This window comes from Callithrix jacchus, chromosome 17 (assembly GCF_049354715.1).
Source record: "Callithrix jacchus isolate 240 chromosome 17, calJac240_pri, whole genome shotgun sequence".
NCBI classification, from domain to species: domain Eukaryota; kingdom Metazoa; phylum Chordata; class Mammalia; order Primates; family Cebidae; genus Callithrix; species Callithrix jacchus.
Genome location: NC_133518.1, coordinates 25,539,426 through 25,562,135, shown reverse-complemented (window position 1 = coordinate 25,562,135; position 22,710 = coordinate 25,539,426). Strand labels below are relative to the sequence as shown.

The 22,710-nt window shown below is 44.1% G+C and overlaps 1 protein-coding gene across 1 annotated transcript; it reads left to right on the top strand.

Annotated features, from left to right (window-relative positions):
• The first annotated feature begins 6,275 nt into the window (after positions 1-6,275).
• On the top strand, positions 6,276-15,151 carry IL12A (interleukin 12A). Its single transcript, XM_035277888.3, has 7 exons — positions 6,276-6,718; positions 7,721-7,866; positions 11,231-11,344; positions 11,859-11,900; positions 11,976-12,017; positions 12,107-12,250; positions 14,477-15,151. The coding sequence occupies exons 1-7, from the start codon at positions 6,703-6,705 to the stop codon at positions 14,630-14,632; spliced, it is 660 nt and encodes a 219-aa protein (XP_035133779.1). The 5' UTR covers positions 6,276-6,702; the 3' UTR covers positions 14,633-15,151.
• The last annotated feature ends 7,559 nt before the right edge of the window (positions 15,152-22,710 follow it).

Below are 22,710 nucleotides of genomic sequence, written 5' to 3'. Positions count from 1 at the left end.
CACAAAAGTCTTTGTTGGGGGTGGGGGTGGATGGGAGGGTGAGGGACTATCCTGTGTGCTGTAGGATGCTCAGCAGCATTTAGCAGCATTCTTCTACCCACTAGATGCCAGTTGCAACCCCCTTCCTCCAGTTATGACAACTCAAAATGTCCCCATACATTGCCAAGTGTCCCCTGGGGAGCAAGATCATCACCAACTGAGAACCACAGAAATAGACCTTTAATATATTCTGTCAAGTTTTCAAAAAGACCCTTGTCTCTCCGTGATGAAAGATGCCTGATTGACTCATATCTCAAACTCAATGTGAAAGGAATAACTAACCTATGTACCAATCAGCAACTGAAGTTTGCAAACAGCTACCTTGAGTCATCTGCTTAGAAAGGGTGTCTATTTGTCTATGTTTTGGACAAAGGACTTCGGATGAAGAGGCTGGAGTGGACCATATTCTTTAATACATGACATTATTTGTCCCCATCAATACATACACATATATATATGTATAATATGTATGTATTTATATACATACATATATATATGTATAATATGTATGTATTTATATACATACACATATATATGTATAATATGTATTTATTTATATACATTCATTATCCCTATTCTTCGTTCTCATTCCCCTCGCTCCCCAGTGGGATCTATCCTAATGTGTTTAACATATATTCTTGTGTTTTTGTCTTTGTATAATGTATGCTGTTTTAAAGATATCATTCTCATTGAAGTCAACAGAGTTCCACAATCACTTACTCACTATTTTTAAACTTACATAGCTCTGGACACCAAAAGTTTTCTCTTAAATTCATTTAGCAGCAAAACCTGACCAAAGCAAAATGAAGTTACTTGAGGTTATTTTGCCACTTGATGCAACTATTCCTACATTTTGCGGCAGAGTTACTGTGCTCGATCATGTGACACCACCTCTTCCTTTTCTAAATTCCAAGTATTTTGAATTCCAAAACAAATCTGGACACTCCTCCATTTTTTTTCTTTTTCTTTTTCTTTTTTTTTTAATTTTCTTTCTCTTTTTCTTTTTCTTTTTTTTAAAATTAAGACAGGATCTCACTCTGTTCCCCAGGTTATAGTGCAGTGGGACAATCATGGCTAACTACAGCCTTGACCCCCTGGGCTCAGGTGATCCTCCCACCTCAGCCTCCTTGGTAGCTTGGAGTACAGGCATGTGCCACCATACCCGGCTAATTTTTGTATTTTTTCTAGAAAAGGGGTCTCCCTATGTTGCCCAGGCTGTTCTCAAACTCCTGGGCTCAAGCAATCCACTTGCCTTGGCCTCCCAAAGTGCTCAGATTATAGGCGTGAGCCACTGTGCCCAGTCCTCCAAAGATTCGAATTGTCTACTTATACATTATATAGAGATATGTTATTCTGTTTTTCTGTTTTACCCAGTATTATATTTTCAGTAGATATCCATATTACTGCATGTACATCTATTCTATAACTTCTAACTGCAGTAGAATATTGCAGGAGGTGGATCCCTACATTCCACCCACCCACTCCCCCAGTAATGGGCAGCGACATTGCCTCCAGCTCTCAATCACTACAAACAATTACTTAATGAACATCCTCATACATGTTCCTTTATGGACCTGTATGAGAATCTCCATGGGATATACACCCAGGGTATAACAGCTGGGTCATGGGTATGAATGTAGTTAATCTGGCCAAGGAATGCCAGAACACCTTTCAAAACAGCTATATCAGTCTACTGGCATTGTGCCATATAATAGATCCTGTAATCCCTTATGTTCCCAACACTTATCAGTATCCAATATTCTTTTTTTTTTTTTGAGACAGAGTCTCGCTCTGTTGCCCCAGCTGGAGTGCAGAGGCATAATCTCGGCTCCCTGCAACCTCCATGTCCCGAGTTCAAGCAATTCTCCTGCCTTAGCCTCCCAAGTAGCTGGGCATGTGCTACCACTCCTGACTAAATTTTTTGTATTTTTAGTAGAGATGGGGTTTCGCCATCTTGGCCAGGCTGGTCTCGAACTCCTGACTTTGTGATCCGCCTGCCTTGGCCTCCCAAAGTGCTGGGATTACAGGCATGAGCCACCGCCCCTGGCCCAGTATCCAATATTCTAAACTTGTCAGTCTATGAAGTGTAAAGAGATATCTCACTCTTGTTTTCATTTACATTTTCTGATGTAATATAACTGAGCATCCAGTTATGCTCATTAGCCTTTGGGGTTTCTTCTCTATAAATTGCTTAGTCATGAGCTTTCCCCATTTTTTCTAGTGGTTCTGTCTTTTTCTTGCTGATTTACAGGAGTTTCTTGTTTTTAGACATTGAAAATATTGGTTTTAGACACTGAAAAATATCTTCTCCCAATCTGTCAGCCGTCTGTTCATTTGGTTCCTGCATAGCAGAAATACGTACAACAGAAATCTTAATTTTTATGTAATCTAATTGATCAGTATTTTGCCTTATGGTTTGGAGTTTTACAAGTTTTTAAAAAGTTTTACCACTTCTAAGTAACAAAGATAGTCCTCTGTATTTTCTTCTAGTACTGTAATTCTTTAATCCACTTCCAAATGGATTCACCTCTGTTGTTTTAGATTGGAGTCCAGTTTTATTTTTCATCATACGTTGAATTTTTTTTTTTTTTTTTTTTTTGAGATGAAGTCTTGATCTTTTCCTCCAGGCTGGAGTGTAATAACGCAATCTCAGCTCACTGCAACCTCGGCCTCCCAGAGTTCAAGCCATTCTCCTGCCTCAGCCTCCTGAGGAGCTGGGATTACAGGCACATGCCTCCATATCCAGCTAATTTTTGCATTTTTAGTAGAGACAGGGTTTCACCGTGTTGGCCAAGCTGGTCTCAAACTACAGACTTCAGGTGATCTGCCTACCTCAGCCTCCTAAAGTGCTGGGATTAGAGGCGTGAGCCACCGTGCTGGGCCAAACACTTCTTTTTTTTTACTTTTTTGTAGGGATCTTTTGCTCAGGCTGGCCTTGAACTGGCCTCAAGCAATTCTCCTGCCTTGATCTCCCAAAGTGCTGGGATTATAGGTGTGAACCACTGTGCCCAGCGCACTGAGCATTTTCTACTAAATACTGTATGTTTTCCTCATTGATCTAGGGGTCATCTGTATTATCTTATACTTAATACCCAAATATACAAATCTGTCTCTAATGTCTCTACTCTATTTCAATGGTCCATATACCTGATCTGTTGCCAATATCACTACTTTTATTTCCATGGCTTTAAATTATGTCTCTATGCAGTAGGGTTTGTCCTCCTTTTCATTATTCCTTTAGCATTTTAACTTAAGGCCAGGCACATGGCTCATGCCTATAATCCCAGCATTATGGGAGGTCAAGGTGGGTGGATCACTTGAGCCCAGGAGTTTGAGGCCAGCATAGGCCACAAAACCAGATTCTGCCTCTAGAAAATACAAAAATAAAAATTAGCTGGATATGGTGGTGTTGTCCCAGCTACTCAGGAGGCTGAAGTAGGAGGATGGCTTGATCCCAGGAGGTTAAGGATGCAGTGAGTGGTGACTGTGCCACCACTACACTCTGGCCTGGGTGACAAAGCAAAACCATGTCTCCAAAAAAATTATTTTAACTTAGATAGTCATAGATTTTGTTCTTACACCTGTATTTTAGAGTAGGTTTATTACCAAGTTTCTGAGAAAATTTATTTTGTAGCTTGTATTGGAATTACATTGAGCATGTGAATTAATGATAAGAGACTTAAGCTTTCTATGTAGAGAAAGCTTCCACCCAAGGGTATAGAATTATTTAATTAAATCACACTATGTTCTTGACTGAACTTCAAAATTTTTCTCCAAAGACTGTTCTGTAGTTATTCCAGCTCATGTAGTAATGGTAGTAACTCTATATTGTATGTCTATATTTTTGTTATCATCATTTAACAGATGAGGAAACTGAGCCCAGAGAGATAAATAACTCGCCTAAGAACACACAGCAAGTAAGTAGCAGAACGTGGATTCACATCGTTTAGAGACCATACTCTTAGCCATTATACTGCCTCAGTAGCTACAATCAGTTACTTCATAGTTTGGCTGCTTCCATAAATGTCATCTTGTTTTTATTATATTTTCTGATGGGTTGCTGCAGATACAAAAATAGCTTGCTTTTTTTTTAAAAGCTGATATGTGTATTGAGTGATGTTAAATTCTCTTCTTACTTCTAATAGTCTATGAATTTTGTTTTTTCCTTTTTGTATATCAACTGTAAATAGTGACAGTTTTACCTTTTCTTTTCCAATGTTTAAGTGTCTAATTTCCTTTTCTTTCCTCATATCATTGGCTGAGACCTCCACGACAATGCTGCACACTGTGAAATAGTGACTGTGGACAAAGAATGTCGCTTACAAAAAAATCACATACTCCTCGATGAAGGTTTCCGTTTCTCCTTAGCTAGAGTACGTGAAGCACGTCAGACAACTGTTTCACAAAAAATATAGGTTAGAAAGTGTGTCTGGTGGCCAAGAATCCATCTTTGACAGTGGCCCTGTGCTCATCTAAGCAATGGAAATTACTTTTCAATAGGAGATGGCCCTTCCAGGGGAGAAACAGCTCAGATGTGATACACTTGTCTTCATCCCGACTGTAAATACATTCAACTCCACACTAAACCCCTGTGGCCACAACACAGTTCTGCACCTGTCATTTGCTTCACACGAACTGCTAAAGGCAATTGTTTCTGACAATGGATTGCTCTGCCTCCCCATGGGGGAATTCATGGACAGCATTAGAAGGGGCCTTAGAGATCAGCCATCTCTCTTATGTTACACATGCCTTAAACTCTCTATGGTGGTGCTTCATCAGCTTCAAGCAGATGAGCCACCCAAAAGGCAGCTCCAGTTACTAGGTCCTGGGTGTAGTCAAGCCCTTTGGAAGCTCCAAGTCAGAGACCAAACACATTTTCCCAGCTACCCACACACAGGGTGACTAACGCCTGTGGGAAAAATAAGTGAACTAAAAAGTCCCACAGGAACCTCAAACGCAGCACATCCAAAATGGAACTTCTCACCATCTCCTCCAAACTCAGTCCTTTTATACAGTAATCTCTGCTGCGGGAGCTAGAACAACCTCCATTCCCCATTCTCAGGGACTTCATCTCCCTCTCTCCTGAGGAGTTACCAAGTCTTGGCTCACAGACCCCCTGAGAGTCCCTCCTGCCTACCCTGTGTTCCCCATGCTGAATAAGGACTTAGCTGACCTTGTCAAGGGTTCCTCTGCTTCACTACTGACCCCTGGATCCATCCTTCACATTGTGGCTGAAGGATCCTCCCATCGTGGAAATTCCACCACATCTCCCTGCCTAAAACCTGGAAAAACCAGGCAGTGGCTCACGCCTGTAATCTCAGCACTTTGGGAGGCCAAGGCAGGCAGATTATGAGGTTAGGAGTTCGAGACCAGCCTGGTCACCATAGTGAAACCCTGTCTCTACTAAAAAAAAAAAAAAATACAAACATTAGCCAGGTGTGGTGGCACGTGCCTGTAATCCCAGCTACTCTGGAGGCTGATGCAGGAGAATCACTTGAACCTGGAAGCAGAAGTTGCAGTGAGCTGAGATCATGCCATTGCACTCCAGCCTGGGTGACAGAGTGAGACTCCATCTCAAAAACAAACAAACAAAAAACCAGGACGACTCCCCACTGCTCTCAGCACAGAAGGTACACTCCCTAGTATGGCATTCCCTGCCCTCATGGCAGGGCCCCACCCAGCTCTCCAGCCTCACACTCTGCAAGGACACCTAAACCCCACCTCCCTTAACCCTCCATGACTGGGCTCTGATCCCTGTTTCCCCTGGCTAGACCCGGCATGCCATCCCGCTGGAAGCTGTCCAATGCCTGCTTGTTTTTAACACTCAGGTTGGGGCCCCTGGGAGCGTTTGCTGCCTCCTGGACCCCGTTGCTCCGGCTGAGCGTGGACTCTTTCTCTAGGTCTTTCCTCCCAGGACCCTGTGCATTTATCCCATCGTTCTTTCCCCACACAGCCAGCTCTCATCCCTTTTCAGGTCTCAGGAAAGAACCGTGAACAAAACTCATTGAGGCTGATTTAGTGTGACAGTGCCCCTAAGGGTCCTGTTCTCCCTGGGTGTTCTGCGCCCCGGTGCAATGTTGGCCTGGCATCCAGTGGGCCATCTGAAGGAAAGAATGATGAACGAATGATTTGCCCACCCCTTCCAGAACTAGGCTAGAGGTCGTGGTTAGGGCCCATCCCTACGCAGGACACGGACAGCGGGTGGCACTCCTTTCACTGCGTCAGCAGGGGGCGCTGCACGGCTGCGGGGCGGGTGGCTGAGACGAGGGGAGTCGGGCAGAGGCCGGGGGCCCCGGGTGGTGGGTGGGGTGTTCCGCCCGCCTGTGGACCCCGCTCAGTAACTGCGAAAATTTCGCTTCCACTTTGGGCGGAGCCGGAGGTGGCGGGGCCGTCCCAAAACAGCTGCGGCCGGGCACCCCGGGAGTTAATCCGAAAGCGCCGCAAACCCCGCGGGCCGGCGGGGCCGCACGTGTCACCGAGAAGCTGATGTAGAGAGAGAGAGAGAAAGCAAGAGACCAGAGTCCCGGGAAAGTCCTGCCGCGCCTCGAGACAGTTATAAAATTGTGGCCCCCTGGGTCAGCCTTGCAGCCACCTCCCTCACCTGCCGCGGCCACAGGTCTGCATCCAGCGGCTCGCCCAGTGTCCCTGCAGTGCCGGCCCAGCATGTGTCCAGCGCGCAGTGAGTACCCAGCCGGCCCGGGCTCCCGTTCCCTCGGTGCGGAGGGGCGGCTGCCTGGGAAGAGGGGGTAGAAACTCGGTTCTGCCTAAGGAGAGACGGGAACAGCAGCAGCCGTCTCCTGTAAAGAGGAATAAATAGGGGTCTCACCATGCGCTAAACAGGCAAGTCTCTTTTCATCTCCAAACAGCCTGATGAGCTATCATTATGCCCACTCATAGAGGAGAAACTGAGGCCCAGCGTGGGAGATTTCCTGCCTTCCTGCCTAGGGTCCCTAAACTACAAGTAGAAGGCAGATCCTAGCCAGCTCTAAAGTCAGGCTTGGCCAGGTGAATGGCTCATGCCTGTCATCCCAGCACTTTGGGAAGCCCAGGCGGGCGAATCACCTGACTTCAGGAGTTCAAGACTAGCCTGGCCAACATAGCAAAACCCTGTCTCTACTAAAAAAATATAAAAATTAGCCAAGTGTGATGGTAGGTGCCTATAATCCCATCTACTTGGGGGGTTGAGGCAGGGAGAATTGCTTGAACTGGGGAAGCAGAGGTTGCAATGAGCCGAGATCATGCCACTACACTCCAGCCTGGGCCACAGAGCAAGACTCCGTCTTAAAAAAAAAAACAACAAAGTCAGGCTTTCTCACCCTCTGTTTTTAAAACACTGGGTCCCAAGTCTGACGTAGCCAGACCTGGTCTGAGTTTCCCTGATCGAAACATGGAGGCTTTCTCTGGGTGAGCACAGGGTTCAACACCCATGTCCAAGCTCATCCCCAGACCCTCACAGTGAGCTGGCTTTTAGCCCTAGAATAGAGTGGTGCTTAGTAATAACTCGAGTCATCTTTCAGGTGTTGAAGGAAAAGTGTTGGAAACGGGTGGAGGGAGGATGTCTTTGGATGAGGGGGTGCCAAGCAGAAATGGATGGGCGAAGGCGGCCAGAATGGAGGAAAGGTGCTGCAGGCAGCCCATCCAGGCTGAAGCTCCTCTTCCTGCCCCTTCCCTTCCCTTCCAGGCCTCCTCCTTGTGGCCACTCTGGTCCTCCTGGACTGCCTCAGCTTGGCCAGAAACCTCCCCATGGCCACCCCAGACCCAGGAATGTTCCCGTGCCTTCACCACTCCCAAACCCTGCTAAGGGCCGTCAGCAACATGCTCCAGAAGGTGAGCTTTTCCTGTCGTTTTCACTGTGCACCTGCACCCTCCCTGAGGAAGGAGCCTCTGGTCCTATCCTCTGGCACCTGATGGACCTGCAGAGAAATTGTGGAAGTTCATTAGTACCCATCAACAGCAGGAGAGGGAACTTTACAAATGGCCCAAGTGTTAAAGAGTCCTGGTGAAATTGTGTCTCCAGAGAAAGTAAGAGTAGTACTAAATTATAATGATGGTGATTTTGGCTGTGTCTACACAGAGTAAAGTGGATATTTACAGTGTTCCTGTAGCCTGCCAACAGAGAGAGAATTGTGTCAGGTCCACATGGTTTCTGACACCACTGATCAATCCCAGAAATAGCATACTCTGTGTTGTGGGGGCAGGGGGCACGAAGATGAAATAGCCTTGTCCCTACCGCTGCCCACCAGCTTCTGCTTGGTGATACAGGTCCTCCTCGGAGCAACATGTCTCGGGGAGGACTGTGACAGCGCACATGCAGCCCTCATTTTCTAGGGAAGAGTTACCTAATTTTGTTTACAGCTCTGTTCATTTTTTTTAGGTTTCATATTTTAATGCAAAAAACATTGCCGTTAAAAACTGCTCCAATAGTTATTGCTGCAAAGGCTAAAGGCTCGTGTTTTAAAAGATGTCTTCTGCCTGTCTGCTCTCTAGTAAATCTTTCTTGAGTGTTTGCTAGCTTGTTGCCTTATGAATATCTTAAAATACGCTCAGTGCCACCACGCCTTCCTAAAGGCTCTTTTTCCCTTTTAATCTTTCATAATGGGCTGTGCATTGCTCCTCACAATTCAGTTAATCTTAACTGGACACGGGGCTCAGGTGAAAACTGCTTTGTTTCCTGAAGAAAGGTTCAAAATGGGTAAACTGTATGTGCTCCAATTCATATAGATGTTTTGTGTGCAAAAGCTGATGCCTGTACTCCCAGATATAGTCCTAAGGGTCAAAGGATTATAGAAATCAATTTCATGTTTCGTGCATCATTTATTTATCAAATTTGCTGCAGTGGAAAACAAAGGAGGTAGATGCTTGTGACTCACAGACCATATCCAGCCCACAGACCATATCCAGGTTTGTAGAGTTTGGGCTTTTTGTTTATTTTTTATTTTGATGCCATTCAAAAACCAGACATTTCAATTAAGATTTCAAATTTCTAGCTTCTCTTAAAAAGACCTGAAGAACATCACTGGACTCACACCTCCAACTCTCGTTTTAACCTGCTCAGAATAGTGGGGTTGTACAGGTCTGTTTAAACACCTCCAGGAATAGTGTATTCATTTCCCACTGCTGCTGTCACAAATTACTACAAATGTAGTGGGTTTCAATGACACAAATGTATTATCTTATAGCTCTGGGCATCAGAAGCCCAAAATGGGTGCTACTGTGCTAAAATCAATGTGTCAACAGAGCTGTAGCCCTCTTTTGGAGGCTCTTGGGGAGAATCTGTTGCCTTGCTTTGTCAGGTCTAGAGGCTGCCCACATTCCTTGACTTGTGGCCCCTTCCATAGTCCATATCAGCAATGTCTGGTTGAGTCTTTCTCATGCTGCTCCCTCTGGACTGACCTTCTACCTGCTTCTACTTTTGAGGACACTGCTTACAATGGATTCACCCAGATAACCCAGAATCATCTCTCTACTCTTAGATCAGCCGATTAGCAAATTGAATATCATCTGCACCTTAATTCCTCTTTGGCAGCTCACACAGCACATTACTAAGTTCCAGGGATTGGGAGGTGGATGTCTTTGGAGATGGGGAATTGGTCTACCTACCACAGAAAGGGATTTTACTACTTGTGCCCAAATGTATTCTGCATTTTCAGGCCTTGCTTCCTGGCTCATGCTGTTTCATGTTTTTCTTTTTCTTTTTCTTTTTTTTTTTTCTGAGACAGAGTTTCGCTCTTGTTACCCAGGCTGGAGTGCAATGGCGCCATCTCGGCTCACTGCAACCTCCGCCTCCTGGGTTCAGACAATTCTCCTGCCTCAGCCTTCTGAGTAGCTCTGATTACAGGCACGCGCCACCATGCCCAGCTAATTTTTTGTATTTTTAGAAGAGATGGGGTTTCACCATGTTGACCAGGATGGTCTCGATCTCTTGACCTCGTGATCCACCTGCCTCGGCCTCCCAAAGTGCTGGGATTACAGGCTTGAGCCACCGCGCCTGGCTGTTTCATGTTTTTCATCACGTTTCACTTCTGTCTGAAATTTCCCTCTCCCATTGTCAACATTTTACTTTTTTTTTTTTTTTTTTTTTTTGAGACAGAGTCTCACTCTGTTGCCCAGGCTAGAGTGCAATGGCACAATCTTGGCTCACTGTAACCTCCACCTCCCAGGTTCAAGTGATTCTCCTGCCTTAGCCTCCCAAGGAGCTGGGACTACAGGCAGTGCTGCCACGCCGACTAACTTTTGTATTTTTAGTAGAGACGGGGTTTTACCACATTGGCCAGGCTGGTCTCAAACTCCTGATCTCATGATAGGTCTGCCTCGGCTTCCGGAAGTGCTGGGATTACAGGCGTGAGCCACGGCGCCTGGCCTGTTTTACTCCTCTTAATGCAGATGTACCATCTCTAGAAAACTTCGCTTCCCTTCCTGCTCCTCCTCCGAAGCTTCATGCCCTTCTCAGCATATCTCACCTGCTGATGCCTCCTGGTCATTTGGGCACTTGTCTGTCTCAGCAGCTAAACTTGGAATCCAGGAGGGTTTACATGGTTTCCTTCTCTGCCATGTTCTTAGTACCTAATGGCGTGCCTGGCACTCATCAGGCTGTTGAATGGAAAAATGATCATAATCTTCAATCATAAAGTCCTTTATTTCCTAAGATACATTTCATAATTTTACCCAACGGTTTCCAACACACTTTTAAGATGACGTCTCTGTGTATGTGTATGTGCGTGTGTGCACTGCAAATTAAGTCTCAGCTTGTCTTAAGGGTTTGCATGTTTATTATATCCATCAAGCTGTGACCTTAACAGTTCCCCCTTTAGACGTGATACTTTAAATAGGTATTCATAGAACGCAATCACTTTAGTAAAAGAAGAAACAGTTTTCACCAGAAGCAAGTGTCACAGTGTGGTATGGAGGCTGGTTAGCATAGGCTGTTGACATGATTTATTGTGTTTACATAATGAAAAAATATGTCATCCAGAGAAACATGTCCCAAGCCTAGGGAGAGGAAGGTGAAAGACAGAATGTGAGGAATCTATTTACTTTTGTGTTATGAGGAACCAGAATTTCCTGCAGATCAAAGAGACAGAGGTCAAGGACAACCAGCTGGAGCCTGCCTGGCACCCTGGGGTATCAGCCTTGCAGGGTGCCAGGTGCCTTGTCAATATTATAAACTGAGTTTCTTTTTCATTTCTTATAGGCCAGACAAACTCTAAAATTTTACCCTTGCACTTCTGAAGAGATTGATCATGAAGATATCACAAAAGATAAAACCAGCACTGTGGAGGCCTGCTTACCATTGGAATTAACCAAGGTATAGGGGATTTTCCTCCCAAAGCATGTAGTGCAGTAAAAAGCTGTGCATCAAATCTCACCTGCTTCTAAAAATTCACATTTCTGGTATCCATCATGATGAGACTGTAACTGGTCCTACTTCAGAAGTTAGGTTTGGGGGAAAAATTATAAAAACAGATGGTTTTTGTGTTTGTTTGTTTTTTTGCAACAATATGAATATACTTAACACTTAAAAATAGTTAAGATGGGCTGGGTGTGGTAGCCTATAATTCCAGCACTTTGGGAGGCCGAGGCGGGTGGATCATCGTAGGTCAGGAGTTGGAGACCAGCCTATCCAACATGGTGAAACCCTGTCTCTAAAAAAAAAAATAGTTAAGATGGTAAATATTACGATATGTGTTTTTACCATAAATGATACCAGATGGATACCAGAAATGTGAATTTTTACCATAATAAAAAAGTTTTACCTGTAAAGTCAGAAAGATTTATACTAAGAATTAATACTTTGATATATGATATTTTTTTTCCTCTAGAATGAGAGTTGCCTAAATTCCAGAGAGACCTCTTTTATAACTGTAAGTCAAAAAATGAAAGGTTTCAGCTCATATGATGAATTCCTATCGTTGATGTCTGATTATTTTTTCTTCTAGAACGGGAGTTGCCTGGCCTCCAGAAAAACCTCTTTTATGATGGTAAGACACAGTTCTTTCCTCAAATGCAATGGGGGAAATGTTTTTAGCCCATCTCAATGGATACGTCCCCATCTTGTCATGTCACCCAGGCCCTGTGCCTTAGTAGTATTTATGAAGACTTGAAGATGTACCAGGTGGAGTTCAAGGCCATGAATGCAAAGCTTCTGATGGATCCTAAGAGGCAGATCTTTCTAGATCAAAACATGCTGGCAGTTATTGACAAGCTGATGCAGGTAAGACTTCATTCTATCAAGGAGAGCACCTTTTTCATGCTTTTCAGCCAGGGTCCGCAAAGGAAGAGGTAGAAAATCAGCTCTTTCTGGATTAGTAGAGGCTTGGAATCACTGCCCCCCACCCACCTTTTTTTTTCCTTTTGAGACAGAGTCTTGCTGTTGTTGCCTAGTCCGGAGTGCAGTGGCACAATCTCAGCTCACCACAACCTCCACCTCTCAAGTTCAAGTGACTCTCTTGCCTCGGCCTCCTGAGTAGCTGGGATTGCAGGCATGCGCCACCACACCCAGCTAATTTTGTATTTTTAGTACAGATGGGTTTCTCCATGGGGTTTCTCCATGTTGGTCAGGCTGGTCTCGAACTCCCGACCTCAGGTGATACACCTGCCTTGGCCTCCCAAAGTGCTGGGATTACAGGCATGAGCCACTGCGCCCGGCCATCCCCCACTCTTTTAAAGGCCCAACAGACCTATATTTTCAAGGAGACAGCCTTGACAGTGCCCTCTGTAGGGAGTACAGATGTGAGCAGATCACATTAAGAGCAGACTCCAGATGACATTAACAAAAGCAAACTCTAGGCGGGGCACAGTGGCTCACGCCTGTAATCCCAGCACTTTGGGAGGCTGAGGAGGGCAGATCACAAGGTCAAGAGATCGAGACCATCCTGGCCAACATGGTGAAACCCCGTCTCTACTAAAAACACAAAAATTAGCCAGGCTTGGTGGCATGCGCCTGTAGTCCCAGCTACTTAGGTGGCTGAGGCAGGAAAATCACTTGAACCCAGGAGGTGGAGGTTGCAGTGAGCTGAGATTGTGCCACTGCACTCAAGCCTGCTGACAGAACGAGACACCATCTCAAAAAAAAGAAAGAAAACCAGACTTCAAAGTGTTGATTCTGTGGTATGCCCCACACTCCGTAAATGTTTTTGTGCATTTTCTTGTGTCAGCCTCAAAACAATCACATGTAGTCTGCACAAAGAATGAAACCAAACCTTAAGAGAGTTAAACTTGTCTGAGGCTCTGCCTCTTAAAATCCTTCAAGAGGATTTCACTACACTTACCTTCTCACTCACCTCTTAAGGCTCCAGGATGTGCATGCAGGGGGCCAGCATGCATATCTGCAAATATTTCTGGGAAAACAAGCAGGATTGGTGCCTGATTATGACCCATTGTGAACCAAATAAAAGAATGACCTATAATCTGGGGCATCTATAATGTTATTCATAGGCACAGCTTGCTTTGTAATGTTCTGAATCACCATAACATGATTAGAATATAAAACAGACATATTCACATAAGAGAGGGTGATTGCCTTGGTGACTAGGACAGGGAATAAAAATATAGTGGCAGAAATCGTTGTCTGGAAAGTAACTGATTTACTTTTATTCTTTTCTTGTGTGTGTGTGTGTGTGTGTGTGTGTGTGTGTGTGTGTGTGTGTGCGCGCGCGCCAGATTACTTGTTTGAAAGGCAATGAGCTTTATGCAAGTATCAAAGAATGTTACCATCTAGAGAGCTGTAGTGGCTCTTTTATTTTTAAGGCCAAGAGTTGGGGGATTTGGGTGCTACAATTAATTCTACCAGTAACCAGACAACTATACCCAAGTCACTTAACCCCTCCATGCCTCAGTTTCCTCCTGTATAAAATGGGGTGACTTTATCTATTCTAGCTTTCTTTCAGACTTTTTGTGAGGAACATATGAAAGTATTTATTCATCAAGGGTGCAAATATAAGGTTTTATATTGTGTTGTCAAATCAAAGTGCTGAACTTGGGAAATCCATTACCAGGCTTATTTATCTGACACAAATGGCATGTCTTCAGTAAACAGGCCTGTTACTGAGTTCTGATCTGCAGCAATCCATCACCTCCCTGTGCTAAACAGAAGTGGCTTTTTAATGTAACATATATAAATTTAATTAGATATTGCAACAGATGTCATTTCAAAGGAACTCTTCCTTTCTAAAACACAACTCCCACTGATGATCTTTTTCCAAATAGTTTTAAGGGTCTTTTCAGAGCTCATTGAAGATGTATGTGTTTGGAAGAGGTGTATTTCTTTTCTCAGGCTCTGCCTGGCGACCTGGCTGCAGTAGATTTTGGCTGGGTTTAGGAGTGGAATGAGGGACTGAGTTGCAGGCTTTGAGACATGTATTGGCTTCACACATTTTTATAAATGAATATTTTAATTTTGAAATACTACGTAGGTCACACTTACTGTTCATTCTCCTAGGCCCTGAATTTCAACAGTGAGACTGTGCCACAAAAGTCCTCCCTTGAAGAACCGGATTTTTATAGAACTAAAACCAAGCTCTGCATACTTCTTCATGCTTTCAGAATTCGGGCAGTGACCATTGATAGAGTGATAAGCTATCTGCATGTTGCCTAAAAAGCGAGGTCCCTCCAGACCGTTGCCATTTTCATAAGAATTTGAAATGAAGAAATTTTGATAAGGATGTGGATTACGAACTAGGGAGGGGGAGTCTTGACCTGGCCCTACTTCATCTCCTATAGGAGTTCTCATGCTTATATTTACAATAGGGTACCACCAAAATTGGAAGGATGGGACTATTACATCACATGATACCTCGGATCAAGTATTTTTCACATTTATTGTGGATAAATTGTTTTTAAGTTTTCATAAACAAATTGCTAAGGAGGGAAAATGTCCATCCTGAAAATGTTTTTTATTCACTTTAATAGAAGAACAAGAATTTATAAGCTATTTCTGTACCAAAGTGTTTGTAGAAACAAACATGTAAGCATAATTTATTATAAAATATTTATTTATATAACTGTGATCATGAATGCATCTGAACTAACATATTTATTTATATTTATTAAATTATTTATCAAGTAGATTTGAAAAATATTCAGTGTTCTGAAAATAAAATTATTGAATTAAAGTGATTCTCCTATTTTCTGATGTACTTTTAAGTGTTAAAATACACACTGTGGGAAAACTGAAAACTCTGATGAGACTTCAACACAATTTCTTTGGAAAGAATGCCGCGATATTCTTATTCCTTTCCTAGTTCCTTTCATCTCATTTTTAAAGGGACCCTAGTAAGACAAGATATGCTTTACTACTAAGGCAGCCAAGTGAGTAGTGGTTTTTGAGAATTTATTATTTTTGTTCAACATGAGTCTAAAAGTATGCTGTGGATTAAACAAATACATCGTAATATTCTTCAACCAGAAAAAAAAGTCACTAAGAGGTCTTCTAGCCTAATTATTCTAATTTTCATGACCCTTTGGGCTCTGAGAGAAAAATTGTCTCTAATTTACAACCAGAAAAACCTCTCCATTTACCTAAAATTGTGTGGAACTTTTGCCTGAACCACATGGATAATTGCTTTACTTCGGCTTAAGAGATGTACTCTTAATGAGCTAAATGTTAAACTCCGTCTTTTTAATTCTCTAAACCAAGGGTCCCCAACTTCCAGGCCATTGACTGGTCCATAGCCTGTTAGGGAGTGGGCCCCACAGCAGGAGGTGAGTGGCAGGTGAGCAAGCATTACTGCCTGAGGCCTCCTGTCAGATCAGCAACAGCATTAGATTCTCACAGGAGCGTGGACCCTATTGGAACTGCACATGCAAGGGATCTAGGCTGAATGCTCCTTATAAGAATCTAAAGTAGGCTGGGCACGATGGCCCATGCCTATAATCCCAACACTTTGGGAGGCTGAGGCGAGCAGATCACAAGGCCAGGAGTTCGAGACAAGCCTGGCCAATATGGTGAAACCCTGTCTCTACTGAAAATACAAAAATTAGCTGGGTGTGGTGGTAGGCACCTGTAATTTCAGCTACTCGGGAGGCTGAGGCAGGAGAACTGCTTGAACCCGGGAGGAGGAGGTTGCAGTGAGCCGAGATTGTGACACTGCACTCCAGCCTGGGCAGCAGAGAGAGACTCTGTCTCAAAAAATAAAAAGTATCTAAGTAATGCCTAATAATGGAAGGTGGAATCGTTTCATCCTGAAACTATCCTTGCCCCCTGCACCACCACCGCCGGGTCTGTAGAAAAATTGTCTTCCACAAAACCAGCCCCTGCTACCAAAAAGGCTGTACTGCTGTAACAGAATATCGGACACTGGGTCATTTGTAAAAAACAGGGATTAATTTTTTTACTACTCTAGAGGTTAGGAAGTCTAAGACTAAGGAGCCAGCAAGTGATGAGGGCCTTTGTGCCACATCATCATATGGTGGAAGGTGAGAGAGAGAGCAAGGGGGTGCTGAACATGTCCCTTTCTAAGGAACGCACTCCCATGATAAGAGCATTAATCCATTCAGGAGGGCAAAGTCCTCACTGCCTAACCAACTTGTAAAGATCCCACATCTTTATACTGTTACAATGGCAATTAAATTTCAATGTGAGGCCAGGCTCAGTGGCTCACGCCTGTAATCCCAGCACTTTGGGAGGCCAAGGCAGGCAGATCACCTGAGGTTGGGAGTTCGAGACCAGCCTGGCCAAAGTGGTGAAACCTCATCTCTAATAAAATTACAAAAATGCCCGGCGTGGTAGCTCACGCCTGTAATCCCAGCACTTTGGGAGGCCAAGGCAGGCAGATCACAAGGTTAGGAGATCGAGACCATCTTGGCCAACATGGTGAAACCCTTTAAAAAAAAAAATTAGCTGGACATGATGGTATATGTCTATAATCCCAGCTACTGGGGAGGCTGAGGCAGAAGAGTCACTTGAACCCGGGAGGCAGAGGTTACAGTGGGCAGAGATCCCACCACTGTACTCCATCCTGGGCGACAGAGCAAGACTCAATCTCAAAAAAAAAAAAAATTCAATATGAGTTTGGGAGAGAATGCACCATATTCAAACCATAGCAATTCACCTGACAGAATACAATGTAATGTTAAGGCTTTGATAATCCATTCCTCCTTAATAGAAAAAGGACCTAAAACACACAATATTTAGAGTGACCCCTTTCCTCAGTTACTCCTCCCAACTGAATCCCAATCTTTATCCCTGTGAATTGGGAGGAGAATGCATTATCTCTTTCCCAGGTCCTCCTGCATGACAAACTTTCTTGTTTTTCAGATTCTTGTCCTATTAGACATTCAATAAAATAGGAATCATCAGAAGCTGGATCCTTTTCTTGAGTGATTCCTCCACAACCTTGAGTGCTCTGCAAGTGCTTCACGGACATGGGTTTCTTTGAAATGTCAAGTCTGGGGTCTCGGCAGCTTTGACGGTGAGGAGAGACAAATGCAGCTGTAGAGTTGCAGCCACTCCTCCCTGGGAATGGTGATTACTGCTTGTCTGGGCCCAGAAATAAGGAGGGACAACGAGATTGTGTCTTCCATGGACTGGGTTTATACACAAGAATACATGTGTTTCTTCTGTTCTAGAAATTAACATGAGATATGCTTCAAAAACATGACGGCCCACAGAAACACCTTCATGATTAAGTCTATTTTTTTTTGGAGATGGAGTCTCACTCTGTCACCCAGGCTGGAGTGCAGTGGCGCAATCTTGTCTCACTGCAACCTCTGCCTCCCAGGTTCAAGCAATCCTCCTGCCTCAGCCTCTCGAGTAGCTGGGACTACAGGCACGCACCATCACACCTCACTACCATTTGTATTTTTAGTAAAGACGGGGTTTCACTGTGTTAGCCAGGATGGTCTCAATCTCTTGACTTCATGATCCGCCTGCCTCGGCCTCCCAAAGTGCTGAGATTAAAGGTGAGAACCACTGCACCCGGCCCATTCTTTATTATATGGTGATTTTTCACTTTTTTTTTAAAGGCTGGGTCTGCAGTTTACAAGTTGTGTAGCATGCTTGCAACCAAATCGTTCCAATGCTCCCCATTAGTTTTCTCTTCTGAAAAAGGAAGGTAGTACTATAACCTACCTCAAAGGATCAGAGAAAGGGTAAAATGGAACAACTTATGCAAAGGACTAGCATTGCACCTGGCATGTAGTAAGTGCACAATAAATGTAAACAAATTCTGAAATGTATGATTGGTCTTTGGGCTTGGCATCTGTACCTGCACATCCTCTTTGCTGCTATTTCCTCATTGATGAAATTCAGAAAACTGTGGGACCTAATTGACTGTGTTATTGTGAAGATTAAATAACACAATGCAGTGCCAGCACCTAGTTACCTAGTTATTACTTCACATAAATTTGTTAAAGCTCCCACAGTGCTTCAGAACACCTCGCTGATGTACTGTGCCCCCATGGCACCCAGCATATTATGCGTGGTTGGCACAAGCAGCTGCCTGGTGTGAGGTATGAGGGTAAAAGGCAGGATCCCTGTCTTCCAAGAACAAAGGATGGGGAGCAAAGAAACTTTCTTATTTTTTTTTGAGATGGAATTTCACTCTTGTCACCCAGGCCAGAGTACAATGGTGAGATCTCAGCTCACTGCAATCTCTACCCCCCCCACCCCGGGTCCAAGCGATTCTCCTGCCTCAGCCTCCCGAGTAGCTGGGATGACAGAAGCCCACCACCACACCTGGATAATTTTTGTATTTTTAGAGATGGAGTTTCACCATGTTGGCCAGGCTGGCCTCAAACTCCTGACCTCAGGTGATCCGCCAGCCTTGGCCTCCCAAAGTGCTGGGATTACAGGCGTAAGCCACTAAGCCCAGCAGGGAGCAAAGTAACTTATCAAAACCAAGGACTACCCCCATCTAAAAATACTCCCCAGTCAATTGGACATTCACTTGATTAACAAACTAATTTATTCAAAAGAAACTAAACCTTGAAAGTGTATCTCACACCTAAGAATGGCTAAATTAGAGAATTAACCTGAAAAATATTTAGCTGTCAGCTGCCCCCATTGAAAGTCCAGGACTCTGGGGAGACAGAACAGTTCTAGGACATGGTCTGGCCAGACATCCAAAGGTGCGTATTGGAAAACTCAAGAGATGTAAAAGACCATTAGACACCCAAAGGAAGATAAGAAACTACAGACAAAGAGAAAAGAACACCAGATTTGTCGGGGGCCAGCACCAACAGCCTTCATAAGTCCTCTTCCCTGTGTCACCTGCCCATTCAGTTATTATCCTTATTTGAGGAGTAACAACTTGGTTCTGGCTAGCATAATTGGCTTCCTAGCTTAAAGCAAACTGCATTACAGTATGTTAAGTAAGAAAAAAATCCAGCTGCATTTCCCAACAATTGAATCCTATATACTTGAAATATTTTATTTTAAAAAGTGAAATAGGATGTGTATAAACTTTTTGAAATGTACTTGGTGAGAACAAGCACAAAAGCTTTAGTTATATTTATGTATCTTTCAATTTTACATTAAAAATATGAGTGTGAATTAGATCTATATAATATCAAAAATGGTATATTTATGGAATCTGTTTTAGACAAAAAAAAAGTAATAGCAACTGTTCAATTGTGATTCCTAAATGCCAAGCACATTCCTCTTTACCACAAATAAACATCATCATCCTAATAACCCTTTATATGGATGTGGAAAGTGAAGATTATTTACGTGGCTGGGTGTGGTGGCTCATGCCTGTAATCCCAGCACTTTGGAAGCCCAAGATGGAGGATTGCTTGAAACCAGGAGTTCAAGACCAGCCGGACCAACATGGCAAAATCCCCATCTCTACAAAAAATGAAAAGAAAAAATAATACGATTATGTAAGCTCACATGATTAACGTCTTAAGTTGCCTGGTCTCAGCCTATGCCAGCAGCTACGCTTATGTTAAAGTCACTGTAAGCAAAGGGAACGCTTTCCCTATAACCATATAAATATCATCCCAATTATTTATGTATCTCCCTTCTGTCTCTTGCTGAATTGTGAGAAGCTCAAATATAGGCAATGTAGTATTACCCATGCATTTGTGTTCCACGATTCTCATTTTTTTTTCTAATCTAGATAAAAATAAAGAACTCTCCGCCCAGCATGGTGGCTCACACCTGTAATCCCAGTACTTTGGGAGGCCGAGGCAGGCAGATCACCTGAGATCAGGAGTTCAAGACTAGCCTGGCTTACATGGTGAACCCCCATCTCTACTAAAAATACAAAAAAATTAGCCAGGCATGGTGGGCGACACCTGTAATCCTAGCTATTCAGAAGGCTGAGACAAGATAATTGCTTGAACCAAGGAGGCAGAGGTTGCAGTGAGCTAAGATTGTGCCATTGCCCTCCAACCTGGGCAAAAAGAGTGAAACTTTCTCAAAAGAAAAAAAAAAAAAAAAAAGGCAGGGCGTGGTAGCTCATGCCTGTAATCCCAGCACTTTGGGAGGCTGAGGCAGGTGGATCACCTGAGGTCAGGAGTTTGAGATCATCCTGGCCAACATGATAAAACCCCGTCTCTACTGAAAACACAAAAATTAGCTGGGTGCGATGGCACATGCCTGTAGTCCCAGCTACTAAGGAGGCTGAGGCAGGAGAATCACTTGAACCCAGGAGGTAGAGGTTGCAGTGAGCCAAGATCGCACCACTGCACTCCAGCTTGGATGACAGAGGTCACAATTACAAAAATGAAGAGTTAAGGCGCGCTTCTTGTCTCACACCTGTAATCCCAGCACTTTGGGAATCTGAGGAGGGCAGATGACCAGGTCAGGAGATCGAAACCATCCTGGTTAACACGGTCTGTACTGAAAAAAAAAAACAACAACAAAAAAAATTAGCCAAGCGTGGTGGCATGCACCTGTAGTCCCAGCTACTCGGGAGCCTGAGGCAGGAGAATCACTTGAAACCAGGAGGCAGAGGTTGCGGTGAACCAAGATCACATCACTGCACTCCAGTCTGGGCAACAGAGTGAATCTCTGTCTCAAAAAAAGTTAAAAAACTCACTGGAGGCTGAGGCAGCGGAATTGCTTAAACCCAGGAGGCAGAGGTTGCAGTGAGCCGAGATCAAGCCACTCCACTCCAGCCTGGCAACAGAGTAAGACTCTGTCTCAAAAAAAAAAAAAAAGTTGAAACTGCATATGCTTACTTGGTTCAAAATAATTATATATATTCATAATGGAGGAAAATCCAAATTCATAAACCTTTTGATTTAGTTATCATAATTTAAATACCTATGGTCTGGGTATATGTCTATGCTTCAGAAACAATGTGCCAATAAATATATCACACCTATGGATGGGAAAGTGTTTTACTTACCATTAGGGTGCAGGTGTCTCAGAAACACCCTCCTGGATCACAGCTTCAAGAAATCCAAATAATGGCCAGGCATGGTAGCTCACACCTGTAATCCCAGCTCTTTGGGAGGCCGAGGGCTGACCAACATGGAGAAAACCCATCTCTACTAAAAATTCAAAATTAGCCAGGCCTGGTGGTGCATGCCTGTAAGCTTAGCTACTCAGGAGGCTGAGGCAGGATAATCGCTTGAACCTGGGCAGCGGAGGTTGCAGTGAGCTGAGATTGACAGAGAGAGATGCTGTCTCAAAAACAAAAACAAAAACAAAATGAAATCCAAATAATGACCTCATCTCCTGGTTTCCAAGCAGCCCTGCCAGGAGCAAGTCAGAGGCCCTACAGGGCTCCTCAGTAAGCCCTCGAAATCCTTTCCCCTCAATGACCCATCACGGCAGCTCCACTTTTGAATAGTTTACCAGTGCATGTTCCAGGTAAGATTTTCTTTCACAAAAGGTTTTTGTGGGTAAGGAAAAGTGAAAACATGCTGAATAACTCTAAGCCCCTCACCGCAGATGTTTTTATAACAGAACCACCTGTTGATTTCCAAGCTTGCTCGAAAAGAAAACACTGCTATAAAAGCATAGAGCATCCTCGCTTCTGAAAAGGAAACTTGTGCTAGGAGGTTAAAACAAACAGCAAGAATCGGATTGCAAGGAATAAAGGTGGCTGTCTCACTCTAGACTTCCTGACTGAGGACTTACACAGGATTGGAACAAATTAGGTCTAAATCTGCAGTGGACTCCAGGGTGGAACTGGAGATCTCAGCTAAGAAGCAGGAGGAACCGGCTGGGTGTGGTGGCTCACACCTGTAATCCCAGCACTTTGGGAAGCCAAGGTGGGTGGATCATGAGGCCGGGAGCTCAAGACCAGCCTGACCAACATGGTGAAAAACCATCTCTACTAAAAATACAAAACTTAGCCAGTGCCATGGTGTCACACTCCTGTGATCCCAGCTACTGGGGAGGCCGAGGCAGGAGAATTGCTTGAACACGGGGGCAGAGGTTACAGTGAGCCAAGATCCTGCCGCCCCTGCATTCCAGCCTGGGTGACGTGTCAAAAAAAAGAAGAAAGAAAGAATCAGGAGGAACCTCAAAACTCAGAGCCTGGAATTCAACCCCAGGGCCTGTGTTAGCATCACCAGCTACAGAGCCATTATCAGGATGTAGGCAGGAGGCTGAGAATGCCTGTCACCCAAAAACATGATCCAGCAGTGAATCCCTGGGATCAAACTCTTCGGCAAGCAGTGTGCTGCTTCACCCCAGGAAGGACTTCCAGAAAACGAGCCATGAGATAGGCTGACTGCTAGAAACCACCATTCTCTCAGGAACACATGAAAAATTCA

Bases quoted from the DNA above. Each gene is read 5' to 3' on its own strand.
- IL12A (XM_035277888.3), top strand. The intron at 11,901-11,975 runs GTAAGTCAAAAA...TTTTTCTTCTAG, and splicing joins GAGAGACCTCTTTTATAACT to AACGGGAGTTGCCTGGCCTC. The intron at 12,018-12,106 runs GTAAGACACAGT...CATGTCACCCAG, and splicing joins GAAAAACCTCTTTTATGATG to GCCCTGTGCCTTAGTAGTAT.